Source organism: Sapajus apella, unplaced genomic scaffold (genome assembly GCF_009761245.1).
Source record: "Sapajus apella isolate SASKATOON/1434 unplaced genomic scaffold, GSC_monkey_1.0 scaffold39, whole genome shotgun sequence".
NCBI classification, from domain to species: domain Eukaryota; kingdom Metazoa; phylum Chordata; class Mammalia; order Primates; family Cebidae; genus Sapajus; species Sapajus apella.
The window spans coordinates 2,272,784-2,289,718 of record NW_022436979.1 but is presented as its reverse complement, the minus strand read 5'-3'; the positions used below and the strand labels follow the sequence as shown (position 1 = coordinate 2,289,718).

General features: G+C 39.0%; 1 protein-coding gene across 8 annotated transcripts in view; it reads left to right on the top strand.

Annotated features, from left to right (window-relative positions):
* Positions 1–16,935, top strand: part of LOC116565151 (probable ATP-dependent RNA helicase DDX60-like) — a 129,181-nt gene that overhangs the window by 52,382 nt on the left and 59,864 nt on the right. For 6 of the 8 annotated variants that reach the window (XM_032298615.1, XM_032298614.1, XM_032298616.1 and 3 more), the window contains 8 exons: positions 1,346–1,506; positions 5,277–5,532; positions 9,014–9,180; positions 10,110–10,268; positions 10,849–10,998; positions 12,439–12,558; positions 13,258–13,353; positions 15,921–16,036. In XM_032298615.1, coding sequence (XP_032154506.1) covers positions 1,346–1,506; positions 5,277–5,532; positions 9,014–9,180; positions 10,110–10,268; positions 10,849–10,998; positions 12,439–12,558; positions 13,258–13,353; positions 15,921–16,036 — 1,225 coding nt within the window. The remainder of the gene's footprint in view (positions 1–1,345; positions 1,507–5,276; positions 5,533–9,013; positions 9,181–10,109; positions 10,269–10,848; positions 10,999–12,438; positions 12,559–13,257; positions 13,354–15,920; positions 16,037–16,935) is intronic. The other 2 variants (XM_032298617.1, XM_032298621.1) reach the window with 2 other exon arrangements.

Here is a 16,935-nt window from a genome sequence, read left to right as displayed (position 1 = left end):
AGAAATTGAAGAGGCACTCTAGGAAGCATGCTGTCTGAAAAAAATCCCATTACGTTGTCTGGTGTGCACATGTATGTATACACACAGATGTATCTGTTAATTCAGATAGGGATTTATTAATCTTTTAAGGACAAGCACATGCATGGTATTGTCATGAAAATAGCAGATGCTGTTTAAGTGAGAAAGATAGTTGATGGTTTTAGGAATCCGTCTATACCTTGAAGTAAATATGCTGATACAGCCATAATCTTCCTAAAATTTTAGCTCTTTTCCTGCTAAACTATTGCCTAGTTGATAGCATGGTGCTAAGTACCAGCATAACTGTGTCTATGAAAACTCAGTAATGAGGAGGGATTGCATTTGCAAAAAGTAAAGCCCATGAAACAATTAAAAATGGGTCCTAAGGAAAGGAATTCATAGATATTTTCTTCCTGGTTCATTCTTTCAGTGTCTTTCTCCAATCCCATGTTCATTTCTACCCTTTCAGAACTAGTAAAACTTTTCAGAAAGATCTAGAAATAAGTCAAGTAAGCATGCCAACTGCATATGGGAAGATGCCTGGTTATGTAAGTGTCTACCAGGATTCTGCATGGTGTGCCTCCAGAGTGGTATGGTTTGTGATCACATACATAGACACAGAAAACAACAGCAACGTCCAAACCAACAAAACACCAGCTTATTTATATCTTTTTTTGTTTGTAAAGAGTGTTCCATAGGTTTCAAGTGAGTCTAACTTTGCTTCCTGGAATTTTCTGTGTCATTGGAATTTTTGCATGGCGTGAGATAATTGGTATCAGCATCTGTCAACTGTAAGCTCCTAAATATTTGAAACCTCTACCAGAAGTAGAGGTTTTCCTTTTTAGGAATACAAACAATATTTTACGTCTGGGGTCAACAAACTTTTTCTGAAAGGTTTAAGTAATTAATATTTTAGACTTTGCAGACCAAGAGTCAAAAATTGAGAGCATGATGTAGGTACTGATATAATGATTTAGAGTGTAACTAATTTAAAAACATGTACTGATCAGATTGGACCACGTGGACCCAGTTTGTAGACCCCTGTTCTATGTGAATGTGCTGTTAGACTCCCTCCAACCTGCCTCTTCTCCTCTTCTGCCAAATGACAGAGACAATGTCCAGGTACTCGGAGAGGAACATCAGCACAGCTATTTGTCTTCTCTCTTCTTCAAATAATACAGGGAATTATTCTGTCATCATATGATAGTCTGACCTCATTGGCAAAGACTGAATTATTATTCTGGAGTTAAAAAAATAATGCATGAGTAGCACACATATATAGCAATATTTAAAATACATATTTACATTTTAAGTCTTTCTATTTCAGAGCAATCTAGAGATCCTCATGTTCTTGATTTCCTGAAAAAGAGTCAGGCTTATCAGCGGTTTTATGGAAAATCACTAGAATCAGTCTCTACAAAAGTCATTTCGATTCAAACTACTCAGCAAAAGGAGGATTCCAGTGGTGCCAGTGGTGAAATATTGCAGGTAGATCTTATAGATTTTACCTCATTTTTTTCATTGATGTTGTTTTGCTTTCTTTAGGCTCATATTCATCTCTGGAAGTGTCTTTCATGTTCCTCCTTCTCATGTTTGCTAACTGTATTAGTCCATTCTCACATTGCTAAAAAGATATACCTGAGACTGGATAATTTATATAGAAAAAACGTTTAGTCGGCTCACAGTTCTGCAGGCTGTACAGGAAGCATGGTGACATCAGCTTCTGGGCCTAAGAGAACTTCTTTTTATTTTCCTTTTCTTCTTTCTTTTTTCTTTTGTTTTTTTTTGTTTTTTTTTTGAGATGAAATGTCTCCCTGTTGCTCAGGCTGGAGTGCAGTGGCGCGATCTTGGCTCACTGCAACCTCTACCTCACAGGTTCAAGGGATTTCTCCTGCCTCAGTCCCAAAAGTAGCTGGGATTATAGGCGCACACCACCATACCCAGCTAATTTTTGGTATTTTCAGAAGAGTTGGGGTTTCATCCTGTTAGCCAGGCTGGTTTCAAACTTCTCACCTTAGGTGATCCACCTGCCTCGGCCTCCCAAAGTGCTGGGATGACGGGTGTGAACCACCATGTCCGGCCTTCAGGGAACGTATAATCATGACAGAAGACATGACGGGAGTAGGAGGAAGTGTTGGGAAGTGCCACATGCTTTTTTTTTTAATTGTATTTTAAGTTCTGGGGTACATGTGCAGATCTCATAAGATTGCTGCATAGGTACACACATGTCTTGGTGGTTTGCTGTCTCCATCCCCCTGTCACCTACAACAGGCATTTCTCTCAGTGTTATCCCTCCCCAACCTCCCCGTTCCCTGCTGTCCCTGCCCTATCACAAGCTTGGATTTAGAAATGTCTAATTTAAGTCAAAAGAAATATTTGTGGGCCTGATGTGGTGGCTCATGCCTGTAATCCCAGCACTTTGGGGAGCCAAGGCAGGCGGATCACCTGAGGTCAGGAGTTCAAGACCAGCTTGGCCAACATGGGGAAAGCCTGTCTCTTTTAAAAATACAAAAAAATTTTTTTTGGTGTTGGGCACCTGTAATCCCAGCTGCCCAGGAGGCCGAGGCAGCAGAATTGCTTGAACCGGGAGGTGGAGGTTGCAGTGAGCCGAGATTGCACCACTGCACTCCAGCCTAGGTGACAGAGTGAGACTGTCTCAAAAAAACGAAAAAACAAAAACAAAAAAATTTTTGTGTATTAGTTTATTACAATGAAAATCATTTCACATAGAGGTGGTAAAAATAGGCCTAATGTTTCCATCAGTTTCATTATTTTGCCTGAATTTGAAAACCGTCTATATGTTTTTAAGCCATTTATGCCATTAATCTACCCTGGACTTTTGTTGATGTTAGAGGTAAGACCATGTCTTCTTGAAAGGGTGGGATTCCTCTATACCTATTTTCTTTCTCTTTAGACCATACTTGTTTACAAACTTAGAATCCCTATAATTAAAAAAAGATTAAAAAGTTAATGTGAAAAATGTATCAGGCAACACAAATGACAGTGTTTGTAACTGAACCAATGGTAGATTTTATGGCTCTGCTTGGGGGGTTACCACCTTGGGATCATTCTTCATCAGTGGGGATTTCATTAGGCCTCGGTACTTCCCTCTTGGTCTCATTGTTGGGAATTAAGGAAAGACATTTATTTGTTTTGGTAAATTCCCTTCCTGAGGTTAGCAATGCTAAGTACTTGAAAGATCACAAACCAAACGCATTTATCACGGCTGCCTTACCTCAATTGGAATAGGAAAGGGAATGTTTTTGGAAAATGAAACATAAAAGCCCCAGAAGGAAAAAAATCCAAATTATGAAAACATTTCTTTTTCTCACTAATTTCAGAAAATTCTTGATCAGAGATCTAGAGTCTTCCTTTTCCTTGCCAGATGCCCAATTCATTAACCAGGCTGATGTTGCAAAATCTGCAAGGAGATCTTATATGTCAGTGAGAGGATATCTCCTCAAAGCCATTCTACATAAGACTAAATAGTCATCTGTTAGTATAAAATTTTTCTTTTTGGTGCTGTGGAGAAGAATTAGTACTGGGACAAATGATCTCTCAGCAAAGCAATTCTTTTTACTTACTGCAGAAAGGGTACTCCCACTAGCAGTCTTGCCACGAGAGTACAATGAACAAAAGAAAACAGAATTTATTTCTTATACATTTGGGGTTGTCCTTACTGCTGTGTTTGATCTCTGTTGGCTGGAGCCAGACTTCACAATCTAAACTAAAATTTGATTGTCTAATAACTTGAAACTTTTCCAAACAGGTAAAAGCAATGGAGAGCAAAAAAGGGAAGTCCAAATAAGGAAGGGGCATAATCTGCGAGCTGGGACATGCTCGTGAGCACGTCCAGCACAGATGCCTTGGTTAAAGTACAAGGACATAGAATGTACTACGTGCCTGTAAGCATGTCTAACAGCCACATAGAATAGGGCTTCCAGGAAAAACGCAAGAAGGCTTTTAAAGAAAGTGTTTAAAACAATTATTTCTAACAGTCATGAATTGTTCTTAAACAAGAAAGGAAACTTTTAAGAGGAACTTTTCTTCTTCCTACATCATCCCTAATGACACTGTAGGTTTCCTAGCACTGCTGTTAGGTCTCTCTCCTAGAGCTATTTAAGGGTCCATCCAGCCACAGAACACACGCTTTACACTGTAGAGGCCCCACCACCTCAGCCCACAGACCTAACCTTCTCTGGGCTGTGGATGGCCAGGTGGGGCTGGCTCAGGCAAAGGTCCAGGCTTGGCTTCAGGCATAAGGATCAAAGTGAATACAGCATCCTGCAGCAACCACCTTCTGCAGGGGCCTCACCCAGCTGAGTCCTTTGCTTTGCCAAGCCCTGTGCCTGAGGCTGGCCCCTGGGACCCAGGGTGTGCACCTCTGCTCCTTTGGCAGCGCTAATTGCCGGGCCAGGAACTGGTGGGATCTTGCTCAGTTTTGTGACGTTGGTAGCGTGAGGCCTAGGAGCAGCCTCCACACTGAAATGGAAGCAACAGGGAAGTAAATGTGTGATCTAGTTTGGGGAGAGGTGGGAACAATTGCCAATAAGTGTGTGTGACTCCTCTGTCTTCCAGTGGAATTCAGAAATTCTTTTTCCTCATTGACTAATGTCTGCCTAGACAGTTGGTGTTTTTCAAGATGAGTCTTCAAAGAGTGAGTGGGATCGGGGAGGCCCAGAATGCTTTGTGGGGTGGAGAATGAATAAATTAATTAAGTTCCAAATCCCCAAGAAGCTCCCCTACAATCAAGCTCAGTGGCCACTCTTTCTTCTTTGTCTTCTTCCATTTATTCCTTTATTACTAATCTATGCCACTTAGAAATCTAGAAAATTCTCTGCAGTAAGAGGCTGTTTACATTTATACTAAAATTTAAATAGGTCTGCATCACACAGACTTTAATTTTAAGAAAAGACATTAATCTGTTCTTGTGTCAGTTTGCTGAGAATGATGGGGAGGGCTAACATTAGGAGAAATACCTAATGTAGATGACGTGGGGATGGATGCAGCAAACCAACATGGCACGCGTATACCTATGTAAGAAACCTGCACGGTCTGCTCATGCACCCCAGAACTTAAAGTATAATAAAAAAAGATTATAGCCATCAAAAAAAAAAAAAAAGACACTAATCATTCTTGCCCTTGCAAGAGTAGAATGATGGCCAGAGTCCTCAGTAAATGAACAAAAAATACTCTCACTAATTAAATGTCATAATGGAATTTTCCCTCTTGTTTTATGTGTTCCTTTTATTATTGAGCAGTATATTAAACCCCAAAAAGTTACCAAAAAGAAAAAGAAAAAGACAATTCCCAAAGAAGAGCAGAGTAAAGAACAGCAAAATGATGATCTGGTGTTTTCGATTGAAGAGGAGATGAAAAATAACTTACATTCTGGAATAAGGAAATTGGAAGATTATTTGACGTCATGTAAAAGTAATTCAGCGAAATTTGGAGTTGAAATGTTAGGATTAATTGCCTGCTTTAAAGCATGGAAAGAACATTGCCACGGTAAAGGTATGGGATTCCATACTCTATAGGTTAAGAGTAGTGATGAAAATATGAATGATGCTAACGTATTTATTGAATGCATGATTGTGCCAAAACTTCGTATCATCCATTGTCTGATTTTATTCTCAACTTGGCCCTTTAAAATAGTTATTATTATCATATTTTGCACACAAGGAAATGGAATTGCAGAGAGGTTAGACAGAGAGTGTCAATGGGGAAAAGATGGCACGTTCAAAAAGAAATGAAGAGAGTATAAAGAAAAAACTCTTTCCAAAAGTGTGGGGAGAATTAAGGGGATCAGCAAAGTAGGGTGAGGCTCAGCAGCAGCAACAGCGCCTATCAGAGAAGGAAAGCTGTCAGCACCAGGGAGATCTGAAGTTGCTGTTGGCAGGGGATTCTCCATGGGTTTTCCATGTTTCTCCTGCCTAGCCTGCAAAAGCATTGACAGGTTCACTTCCAGACAATCTTCTTAAGTATGTTTGTGTAGTGAACAGGCTTGGAAGGAAGAAATTGTGTTTCTCTCTAGGGCAAAGACCAAGTGTGTTTACCGTCCAGCGTAATAAAGATCACATTTCCCTCCAGAGCAAAGAAGCAGGTTTTACTTGAGACCCATTATAAAATATTTCAGTTTTCTAAGTTCAGATTTCCTTAGCTGTGACATAAACCCTCTCTGTATGCAATTTCTACCTGGGTTCTGTATCTCCCCCATGGAGCACAAGGAGAACTGACATATACTCCATGCTTATTTTGTTAACTGGGCCATGATAATAAAGCCTTTTGTCTCTGACCCAGGAGTCTCCTGTCTTTTGCCAGCAACCATGAAACTATGAAAGAGTAAATTGGTAGCTTGTAAATAGGATAAAATCTCAGCCCTTTGATAGTTCTTGATAAGAGCAGGGAAGAGAGTGGTTACCAGAATTCCTGGAGAGCCATAGCTATGGAAGAATAGATGCCCAATAGTGCCTGCAGTCCTAGATAACGGGACACAACCGTTTCCAGACTATGGGCTGGCAGGGAGGGAACTGGGTTGGAATGGGCCCTGGCTGCCTTGCATTCTAAGCACTCCCTCAGGTTTCTCTGGCTCGCTGTGCTCCTGTATCAATGTCGCCAACTGGCAGTAGAGAATGATTTTGGTGAAATATGTAGCAGAAGTGATGTGAGCATACTATTTTCAGGTGTTATTTCTTCATATGACTTGTAATGTGTGCTTTTATTACTTATTTTTCTGAAAATTGAATTGTGGAAGAGATAACTAAGGGAAAGAAATAGAGAAAAGATTGGATAAAGATGCATGATTTTTTTTTTTCTTTTTTTGGGGCAGAGTCTCACCCTGTCACCCAGGCTGGAGTACAGTGGTGTGAACTCAGCTCGCTGCAACCTCCGCCTTGCGGGTTCAAGCTTCAAGTGATTCTCCTGTCTCAGCTTCCCGAGTAGCTGGGATTACAGGTGCCAGCCACCAAGCCTGGCTAATTTTTGTATTTTTAGTAGAGATGGGTTTTTGCCATGTTGGCCAGGTTGGTCTCGAACTCCTGACCTCAGGTGATCCGTCAGCCAGGGCCTCCCAAAGTTCTGGGATTACAGGCGTGAGCCACTGTGCCTGGCCTGAGATAGCTGATTTTGATGCTAGACCAAGCTGACGATTCCTCCTCAAGTTGCTGTGATTGATCACCCTGTCTTGAGTATCTCCTACTGAGCTCCTTTCCATGTGTGGCCACATGACTGTGTAGTCAGGCTCATGCCTCTATTCGACTTCCCACAAAGCCAGTGCCTCAGTGGCTGCCAGAGACCATGCTCATTTTCATCTCTAAGCTATAGCATATGTGTTTTTATGTATTCATATGCATGATGCCATATCAATTAGGAATTGCCATTAGCTATTAACAGAGATAGGAATGAACAATGGCTTTAAAAAGATAGTTTATTTCTCTTTCATGAAAAAGACGTCCAGAGATAAGCAATTCAATGTCACTGGGAACTTAGACTCTGCTATCGTACCATTCTTACTGCATGAGTTGTATTCTTTTTATTTTATTTTTTTATTGAGACAGAGTCTTGAGTCCCACTCTGTCACCCAGGCTGCAGTGCAGAGGCCCTATCTCAGCTTGCTGCAACCTCTGCCTCCCAGGTTTAAGCAATTCTCTTGTCTCAGGCTCCCGAGTAGCTGGATTGCAGGCATGCACCACCACGCCTGACTAATTTTTGTAGCTTCAGTAGAGTCATGAGTTGTATTCTTAAAGTTATATCATGAATGCAGTTGGCTGCTGATGCTACAGCCATGATGACTGTAATCCAGAACAAAGTAGGAAGAAGAAAAAAGGGCAAATTTGTACATTCATGCTGCATTTCTCTTATGTAAGGAGGCTTCTGTCTCAGAAATTCACCAATTTCTGCTTACCTCTCAATGGCCAAACTTAGTAACAAAACCACACCTAGCCACAGAGAGATTAGAAAATGCGATCTTTGAATTGGACATACTGCAGTATCCATTAGCATAGGGATTTATAAGAAAGCATTGGGTGAGAAGGGATGTTGAGGAGGTAGTGTGCAGTTTCTGCTACGGATGTTCTCCTGCCTGTGTCCATTGGTCTAAATTCTGTGTGTCCTTCAAGATCAGTTTATGCCCATCTTCTTATGGAGTCCCCCCAACTTCTCCAGTTCACATAACACTTATTGCCTCTATCACTCCATTTGGACCCTGAATTGTGAATCACTTAGATATTTTACTTATCCGTTTCAGCACTAATCCCTTGTTCTCCAATTAGACTGAAGATTCCTCCATATAAGAACTCTGGCTTAAATTTCACTCGTACTTCCTTAAAGCACACACTGGTGGTCTGCATAAGCGGTAGCTCAGTGGTATTTGTCAAGAAAGAGGATATTACAGCAGCCCTGACTTTATATGGAATGTTAGTAGTGGGATAGAGATAAAGAGGCTATATATGAACAGGAGGTAATAGAAGGGCTTAGGAGAGTCTGGATAGAATGATTGGGATGCAGTGAGGTTGTATCTTAGCCCTCAATGATTGAAGGGTTCTGCTGATGGATTCATAAATACAAGTACTGTATGTGGTCAAGAGTAGGCCTTGGTAAATGTTGTTCATGTTTTGGTCAGGCATCTAAAACCATAGGACTTTTTCCTATGAACAAGTGTGGAAGACATAGTAGTATTCTGTTATTTTTCTCTGGAAATGTGTTCAGAGCTCAGTTTAAATGGTTCTTATTTTTGCTATAAATCACAAAGTTTGTTTCTTTTATTTTTTGCCTATACTTATCAAGCTATGACAAAGTTACTTGTTGATAATGAGATGTGGGTAATTTAATTTAATCATGAGTTTTAGTTTTTAATGCTCTAAAAATCTCGTTTAAAGTCAAGTAAAATAGTGAGTTTAATCAAATGAAGTTAATTTATTAACTCAGTGATTGTCATGAGTGATCAAGCAGTTGCTTCTGATGCTCTTTATAACAATTTTGTTGTTTCTTTAACAAGGCAAAATTTCAAAAGATTTAAGTATTGCTGTTCAAATGATGAAAAGGATTCATTCACTCCTGGAGAGATACCCAGAAATTTTGGAAACGGAACATCATCAATATATAGCTAAATGCCTTAACTGTTTAGGCTTTAATGATTTGGCAAACTCTTTAGATCCAACTTTGGTAAGAGAAGTAGAATTTCTTATACTTTAAACTTTTACTAAATTTAAATACAGAAGAATAACTAATAAGCCTAAAAAAGTATCTCACAAATAGAGTTATCAATTGATTAAGTTTACACTGATTCTAGTTTGTAAAATAATAGATTTGAGGTTACTTATTAGTAACCTATCTGCCGAACTTTGAAGTAAATTAAAATTAGAAAATTTGTACAGATGCTTTCTGAAAACAGAAATTAAATACTAGATGATATCCAGTTGCCACTTTGAATCCTTTTGGTAACAAGAAAGAATTCAATACTTAATTCTAGCACAATCTAAAAACTGTAATGTTGTGAGATTGAAGAATGATCTTTAATAGGGTTCCAGGTTCCAATTCCAGGATGAACTTTTTTAACATTAATATCTGTTATTTTACTTTTCCCAAGAATAATATTTTAGGCAGTAAAACTTTTCTTATTTAAGTATTACATATTTTATAAGGATAGTAGGCCAGGCATAGTAGCTCATGCCTGTAATCTCCGCACTTTGGAAGGCCAAGGTGAGCAGATCACTTGACCCCAGGAGTTCAAGACCAGCCTGGGCAACATGGCAACATCTTGTCTCTACAAAACATGCACACAAAGTATTAGCCAGATTTGATGACATGTGCCTGTAGTCTCAGCTACTCAGCTAGGGGGTAGGAGATGGTGGGGCTGAGGCAGGAGGATCACTTGCACCCAGGAGTTTGAGGCTGCGGTGAGCTATGATTGAACCACTGCACTCCAGCCTGGGTGATAGAGCGAGACCCTGTCTCAAAAATAAATAAATAAATAAATACAAAATAAAAATACCTTGTGCATAGAATGTGCTAAGTGGATATTTAATAAATGTTTATTCTGTTTTGAAGTTTAAGTTGATTTCAAAGAAAATAATATATTGAAATAATAACAGGTGACAGGGAATGACAAAGAGAAGAATAAAGGAAATAAATATTCGATTGGCATGGGGCCAGCTCGGTTTCAACTGCAATACATGGGCCATTACTTGATACGAGATGAAAGAAAGGATCCAGATCCCAGGGTCCAGGATTTTATTCCCGACACATGGCAGGTAATGACGACAAACATTGTACTTTTCTAATCAGCGTGACTTCAGAGCTGCTCATTACTGTGTCTCTCTACATGTTATGTTTTGCATAAGCTTCTTAATCTTGTTGAACGTCATTCCTCTCCTGTGCTTGAAGAATGTAACTAAAGTATGAGAAATTGTTTACTTTTCCCCCTTCTTGGCCTTTTAATTTTCACTGTCACTGAAAGTTATACTGATATCTGTATGTGAAGGCTAATGTGGCATTACTAGTTTTAGAACTCAGTTTGGCAAACCTTTTCCTGCGCTTACTCAATGACAATTGGAAAAAGTGTTTTCTAATGGAAAAAGATGTCATACTCAGTGTCACTTTCTGTTTTGCAGAAATGAAACCCTCTCTCTAGGCCAAAATGTAAAACAAAATTTCTTTTCTGAGGGAACGGCACGAGTAATCCTTGAGTGTCCACTAGACCTAATCTTCAGGGGTTCAGGGAGTTCTCCAGAGGGTAGCACGACACAGGCACAGGAGACAGAAGGATACTGTCTGTGCTTTGGTAACGTAGTGTTCACATTCTTGACACAAATGGTGCTTTGTACCCTGCAGCGGGAACTCCTGGATGTGGTGGATAAGAATGAGTCAGCAGTAATTGTGGCCCCAACGTCCTCAGGCAAAACCTATGCTTCCTACTACTGCATGGAGAAAGTGCTGAGGGAGAGCGATGATGAGGTGGTCGTGTATGTTGCACCCACAAAGGTAGCACTTGAGTGACTTTCATTTTCTCTTTTGTTCCTGAATGTCCCCTTCAAAAAGAATGAACATGGTCACGTGGTAGGTCTAATTCACTATTTTATTTTATTTGAGACAGAGTCTTGCTCTGTTGCCCAGGCTGGAGTGCAGTAGCATGATCTTGGCTCACTGCAACTTCCACCTCCTGTGTTCAAGTGATTATCTCACCTCAGCCTCCCAAGTAGCTGGGATTATAGGAGCATGCTACCATGCCCTGATAATTTTTGTATTTTTAGTAGAGATGTGGTTTCACCATGTTGTCCAGGCTGGTCTCAAACTCCTGACCTCAGGTGATCCACCCACCTCGGCCTCACAAAGTGTTGGGATTACAGGTATGAGCCACTGTCCCTGGCCAAGAAACTATTTTTGATATGTTCATTTCATCTAATATATTAACATTTTTGTTTATAGTTACTGCAATTATACTTATTTTTAGAAAATATTTCACTATCAAGAATATAAAAATGATAACTATGTAGTATTTTTAAGGATTAATATTTTAAAAATTTACATTTTAAGTTATTTCCCTTACTTTCTTTCTCTTCCCCTTTCCTTTTTTCTTTTCTCTCCCTCCCTTGGAGTGGTATGCTATGATTATAATTATGAAGATTTATGTTTTGCTTTCAATTAATATTGTTTCAATTAAAAAACACAGCCAGGTATATGTGACTTCCATTTCCAGTAATATGGTGGTATAGGGCAACAGAAAAATCTCTTTGTGTAAAACACCTGAAATCATGGATGAGAGGCACCAAACATCTTTTCATATAATTATAGCTAAGCTCAAAACAATAGAAGGGGAATCCTGGGGGCTGAAAAATTTAGGGAAGGCCACATGGGCTCTCGGGGCTCTTTTAGGCAGCGAGTTGCAAGGGCTTAAATCAGAAAGGATCTGGACAAACACAGGCAGAGGGAGCGCCAGGAGCTCAGGCAGAGCAATGACGTTTTACCTGGAATCATGAGCCAGACGTTCCATAGAGTCATCCATTCCTCCATTATCATCATCATGTACACGATATGTATGTATGTATGTATCATCTATCTATCTGTCATCTATCTCTGTCTATCTATCATCTATTTATCATCTATCTATTCCCTATCTATTAATCATCTATTATCTATCAATCTATCTATCTGTGTGTGTGTGTGTGTGTGTGTGTGTGTGTGTAAAATCAAGGAGGCTCAAAGAGAATACTGCAATGGAATCAAATAATTTCACTATCATCTGTATTTTTCCCTACTTCTTTATTTCATTTTCATTAATCTGTGTGTGTGTGTGTGTGTGTGTGTGTGTGTGTGCGTGTGTGTGTGTGGTGTGTATATATGGATTCTGTTGTCCTCTGAGGTTTTATATGTCTGTTCTCTTCTAAGTGACTAATGGTTTTTTTTTTTTTTTTGGTCAATCAGGCTGTTGTTTCTCAGGTGGCTGCAAGTGTTCAGAATCGTTTTACTAAAAGGTTACCTGCTGGCAGAACTCTATGTGGTGCTTTCACAAGAGATTATCGTCACAATGCACTAAACTCTCAGGTATGACATACTAATTAATGAGTTTATTATCAAATTATAGAGCAGTACATATGTAACTGTTTTTCTGGGAATCTGCAAAGCACAAGTCCTTATAGAAATAATTTCGTTGAATTTACAAAAAAAATTGCTCTAAGGAAAATTTAAGGTTGTTCTACTGTAAAAAATAAAAGCTAGGCTCACCATTTTTAAGGATACTTACATTATGAGCTGAAGTTTCAGATAGAAGGTTATGATATTTTATTATCACTTAGAAAGGAATTCAAGTAGATTTGACAAACCCAATGCATTACTAAATGACTACCCAACCTTTTCTTACCATTCAAAATTGCTAGTTCTTGTGAATGATGTGTATAGATCCTCATAATAAAGACTTGTCTCAAAAAGATTGTGTGTTGATAGTGGACCTGTTGATGGGTAAATCACAGGTTACGATAGATTGTCTCCCTTACTGAATTCACAAAGTAGACACTTAAGACTCAACAAAATATAAAACAGTCATTACAGAGCAGTAGCTTTTTTTCATGTTTGTTAATCCAAATGTTCACAAATGTAAAGATTTAAATGAAAAATGTCAAAGATGCGATATTATCTTAATGAAACTGCTATCAGCTGCAGCATATTTTCTAGGTTCCTATTACTACACCTGATATAAAATTAATTCTCAATAAAGTTAACTGCACTAATCATTCATATTTTTAGGTACTTATTACAGTGCCTGAATGTTTTGAAATTCTGCTGCTTGCTCCTCATCGCCAAAAATGGGTGAAAAGGATTAGATATGTTATATTCGATGAGGTAGGTTTGGTGTTAATTCTCTGGGTTGATGTTCTCGTCTGCATGCACACTATAATTTCTAATTTAAAGAATGTGGGGCTTTTTTAGTGATAGGAATTATCTAAGTTTTGTGTCAGCCAGGGTACCAACTGAAAACAGATTGCATATTCACATTAGTATAATTTTTAAAATTATATTTTTAAAAATTTTTAAAAATGCGTTTTTATAAAGGGGCTGTTTACAAAGGTTTGTACAAGGGAAACCACAAGGTCAGTGCAGTAATCCAGAATAGCACAAGCCTTTCAACCCTGTAAGGATGATGGAAGGAGGAAGCAGGATGAACCTCAAAAGAAGAGAGATTCTGTAGATGTGTCTCTTTGGGAAGAACAGTGACCTTGGTGAAGGAACGCAGCTGGATCTCTTAGGGAAGTAGCCAAAAGAATAAAGACCTTGACCTCACTGTCTTCTCTCCTTCCCATCTCTTGTCTAGGCTTCCCACTGGCCAAACCCAATAGAAGCTAGAAAGCTAGGGAGGCTGGGATCCATTTTCCAAGGTCAGACTCATTGGTCAAAGAGCAATGTGGAGAATGGTGTAGCTCTGGGAGGACATAGCTAAGTTATTACCAACATGAATGGAAAGTACTAAATAGAATTCAAGCTTTGTATTTTGTTGCTTCAAGGAATTTTCAGCTTAAAGGAAAACTAGGTGACAAACCTATGTATTGGATCTACTCCTTTTTTGTGTGAAGTTGGGAACTGGCGGACATGCTGTCGTTCTGCTTTCTTTGTCCTGAAAGTAGTCTATTTCGTTTTATGCATCAGGCTGTACTGTGTGTTGCTTACTTCCAACATTCCCGTTTTAAGGGAAAACAAAACAAAACCCTTGATCTTCACAATCTAGAACCTTGGATTATGATCTTGTCTCAAAGTGCATATGCACAGTAATGTTAAAACTTGGGTAATGAGGCTGGGTGCAGTGGCTCATGCCTGTAATTCCAGTACTTTTAGAGGCCAAGGCAGGTGGATTACCTGAGGTCAGGAGTTTGAGAACACCCTGGCCAACATGATGAAACCTCGTCTCTACTAAAAATACAAAGATTAGCCAGGTGTGATGGTGCACGCCTTTAATCTCAGATACTTAGAAGGCTGAGGCAGGAGAGTCACTTGAACCTGGGAGATGGAGGTTGCAGTGAGCCAAGATTGCACCACTGCACTCCAGCCTGGTCAGCAATAGTGAAACTGTCTCAAAAAAAACCCAACTAATCAAACAACAACAACAACAACAAAAACACATAAAACAAAAAAAAAACCAAAAATAAAACGTGGGTAACCTGGGTTTCCTGATTGTAATTCCATAAAACTTGATTGTAAGAAGTCTTTAAAAATTGTTTATTCTAGAAAGTTCAGAGAAATTGCCAGCTGATACAAAATATAAGATTAGCATTTAGTAAAGTGAGTGATTTTATGAGCAGATCAAAGTCAGAAGGGATATGAGAATATATTTCTTCATGTATTTATTACTAGGCTTGGTTAGTAGGTCTTTCTAGCTGAGACCCAATTGTCATGATTTCTTCTGTTCAATGAAGACCAAAAGTTGGGCCTCCGTTCTAGGTCTTAATTTGCATTATTTAACCAAAGGCAATTGATTTATTCATTCAACAGATGTTGAGTACCTACTCTGTGCTAGGCACTGTGCTTTCTCCCTGGTATGCCAGTACTGACTTTGTGGTTTAGTGAAGGAGAGAGCAATGAAATAAGTAAATACACCAATGAAAATATAAACAGTGTGATACAAATGCCGAAGAAAAAAAAATCAGTCTGTTCTCACCAAGATAATGGCAAAATGGGAAGTAAGAACAACTTTGGAATGAGTACGCAGGAAAGGTGTTACTGAGGCAATGACCTTCAGCTGAGCTTTGCAGGGATAAGCAGAAATGGTCAGCCAAGAGGTGGATGAGGATTTTAAGTAGCAGGGTGGTATATGTGAAGGCCCTCAGGTGAGACACGTGTGTCCAAGGAGTGAAAAAAAGGCCAGTATGTTGGGAACAGCATACATGGCGGGGAAAGTGGCCTGAGATGGGGTTGGAAAGGTTGGAAGGAGCGAGATCATGCAGGAAGTTATATTTCCAGTTAAGCAGCTTGTAGTTTGCTGTAAATGCATTGAGAGGACATTGTAGGGATTTAATTAGAGATGTGGCCTAATTTGATTTTTGTTTAATAATACTGTTAGAGTTATAATGTGAAGAAAGTCTAGAGAAAGAGTGGAAGCTAAGAGAAAAATCAGAAGGCTATTGTAGAAAGCCAGGTGATGGTGGCTTCAATGACAACAAAAAATGGAGAGAAAAAAATAGCTTCAAAATAGATTTTTTGAATTGGAATCTGTAGGAATTAATAATGGATTAGTTACAGAGATTGAAGAGAGTGAAGTGTCAGTGATCTCTGTTGTCTGAATTTATCACCATTCCCTTTACTTAGGTTAGGTCATTTGTAGGAAACTGGAAAAATATGCATGATGATTTTATGCTTCTATCTTTTTCACTTAGCATTTTGAAATAAACTTTTCAACTGATGTTCTTTTTCTTTACTAGGTCCATTATCTTGGCAGAGAAGTTGGAGTAAAATTTTGGGAGCTCCTCCTTGTCATTATTCGATGTCCCTTTTTGATTGTTTCAGCTGCCATAGATAACCCAGATCTTCTCACTAAGTAGGCACGGAGTGGTGATTATATATTCAGTGGTTGAATTATATACTGTCTATATGGTCTGTTGTCTTTAAGGTTTTTTTTCTATAATATTATAGCTTTCAAATAAATTTATTACCCAGTCTTTGAAATGTCAGGGGTCTCGCTTTGTTGCCTAAGCTGGCCCTAAACTCCTGGGCTGAAGCAATCGATCTTCCCACCTCAGCCTTCTGAGTAGCTGGGATCATAGGTGCACATTACCCTGTCTGGCTTTCTAAAATTTTTTGAAGATACATTTCCTGGAAGTTATAGAAGGAAAACATCTCCAAACAAAATCAAGGTCTCCAATAGGCAGATCTGAAATCGTGTAGGAAAATTTCTAAAAATTTATTTTTTAATTAATTTCATTTATTTATTTTATTTTTTAAATTATTCATTATAAAATTTTATTTATTTATTTATTTATTTTTGAGATGAAGTCTTGCTCTGTCGCCAGGCTGGAGTGCAGTGGTGCGATATTGGCTCACTGCAACCTCTGCCTCCCAAGTTCAAATGATTCTCCTGCCTCAGCCTCCTGAGCATCTGACACTAATTTTTGTATTTTTGGTAGAGATGGGGTTTCACCATGTTGGCCAGGATGGCCTCAATCTCTTGGCCTTGTGATCTGCCCACCTCGGCCTCCCAAAGTGCTGGGATTACAGGCGTGAGCCACCGTACCCGGCCAAAATTTTTAAATAAATGTCATCTGAAGTAAGATAGAGAATTGTATCCCCCTTTCTTTGTTTTTATCCAGCAATTAAAGCTAAAATGAGAATAAGTGGGACATAGTCATTGACCTTGTTGATGGTGACCACAAGTACAACAAAGCATTATATGAACATCAAGTATCGTTTTGTGACCAGACTTGATTTTTCCTGGTAATG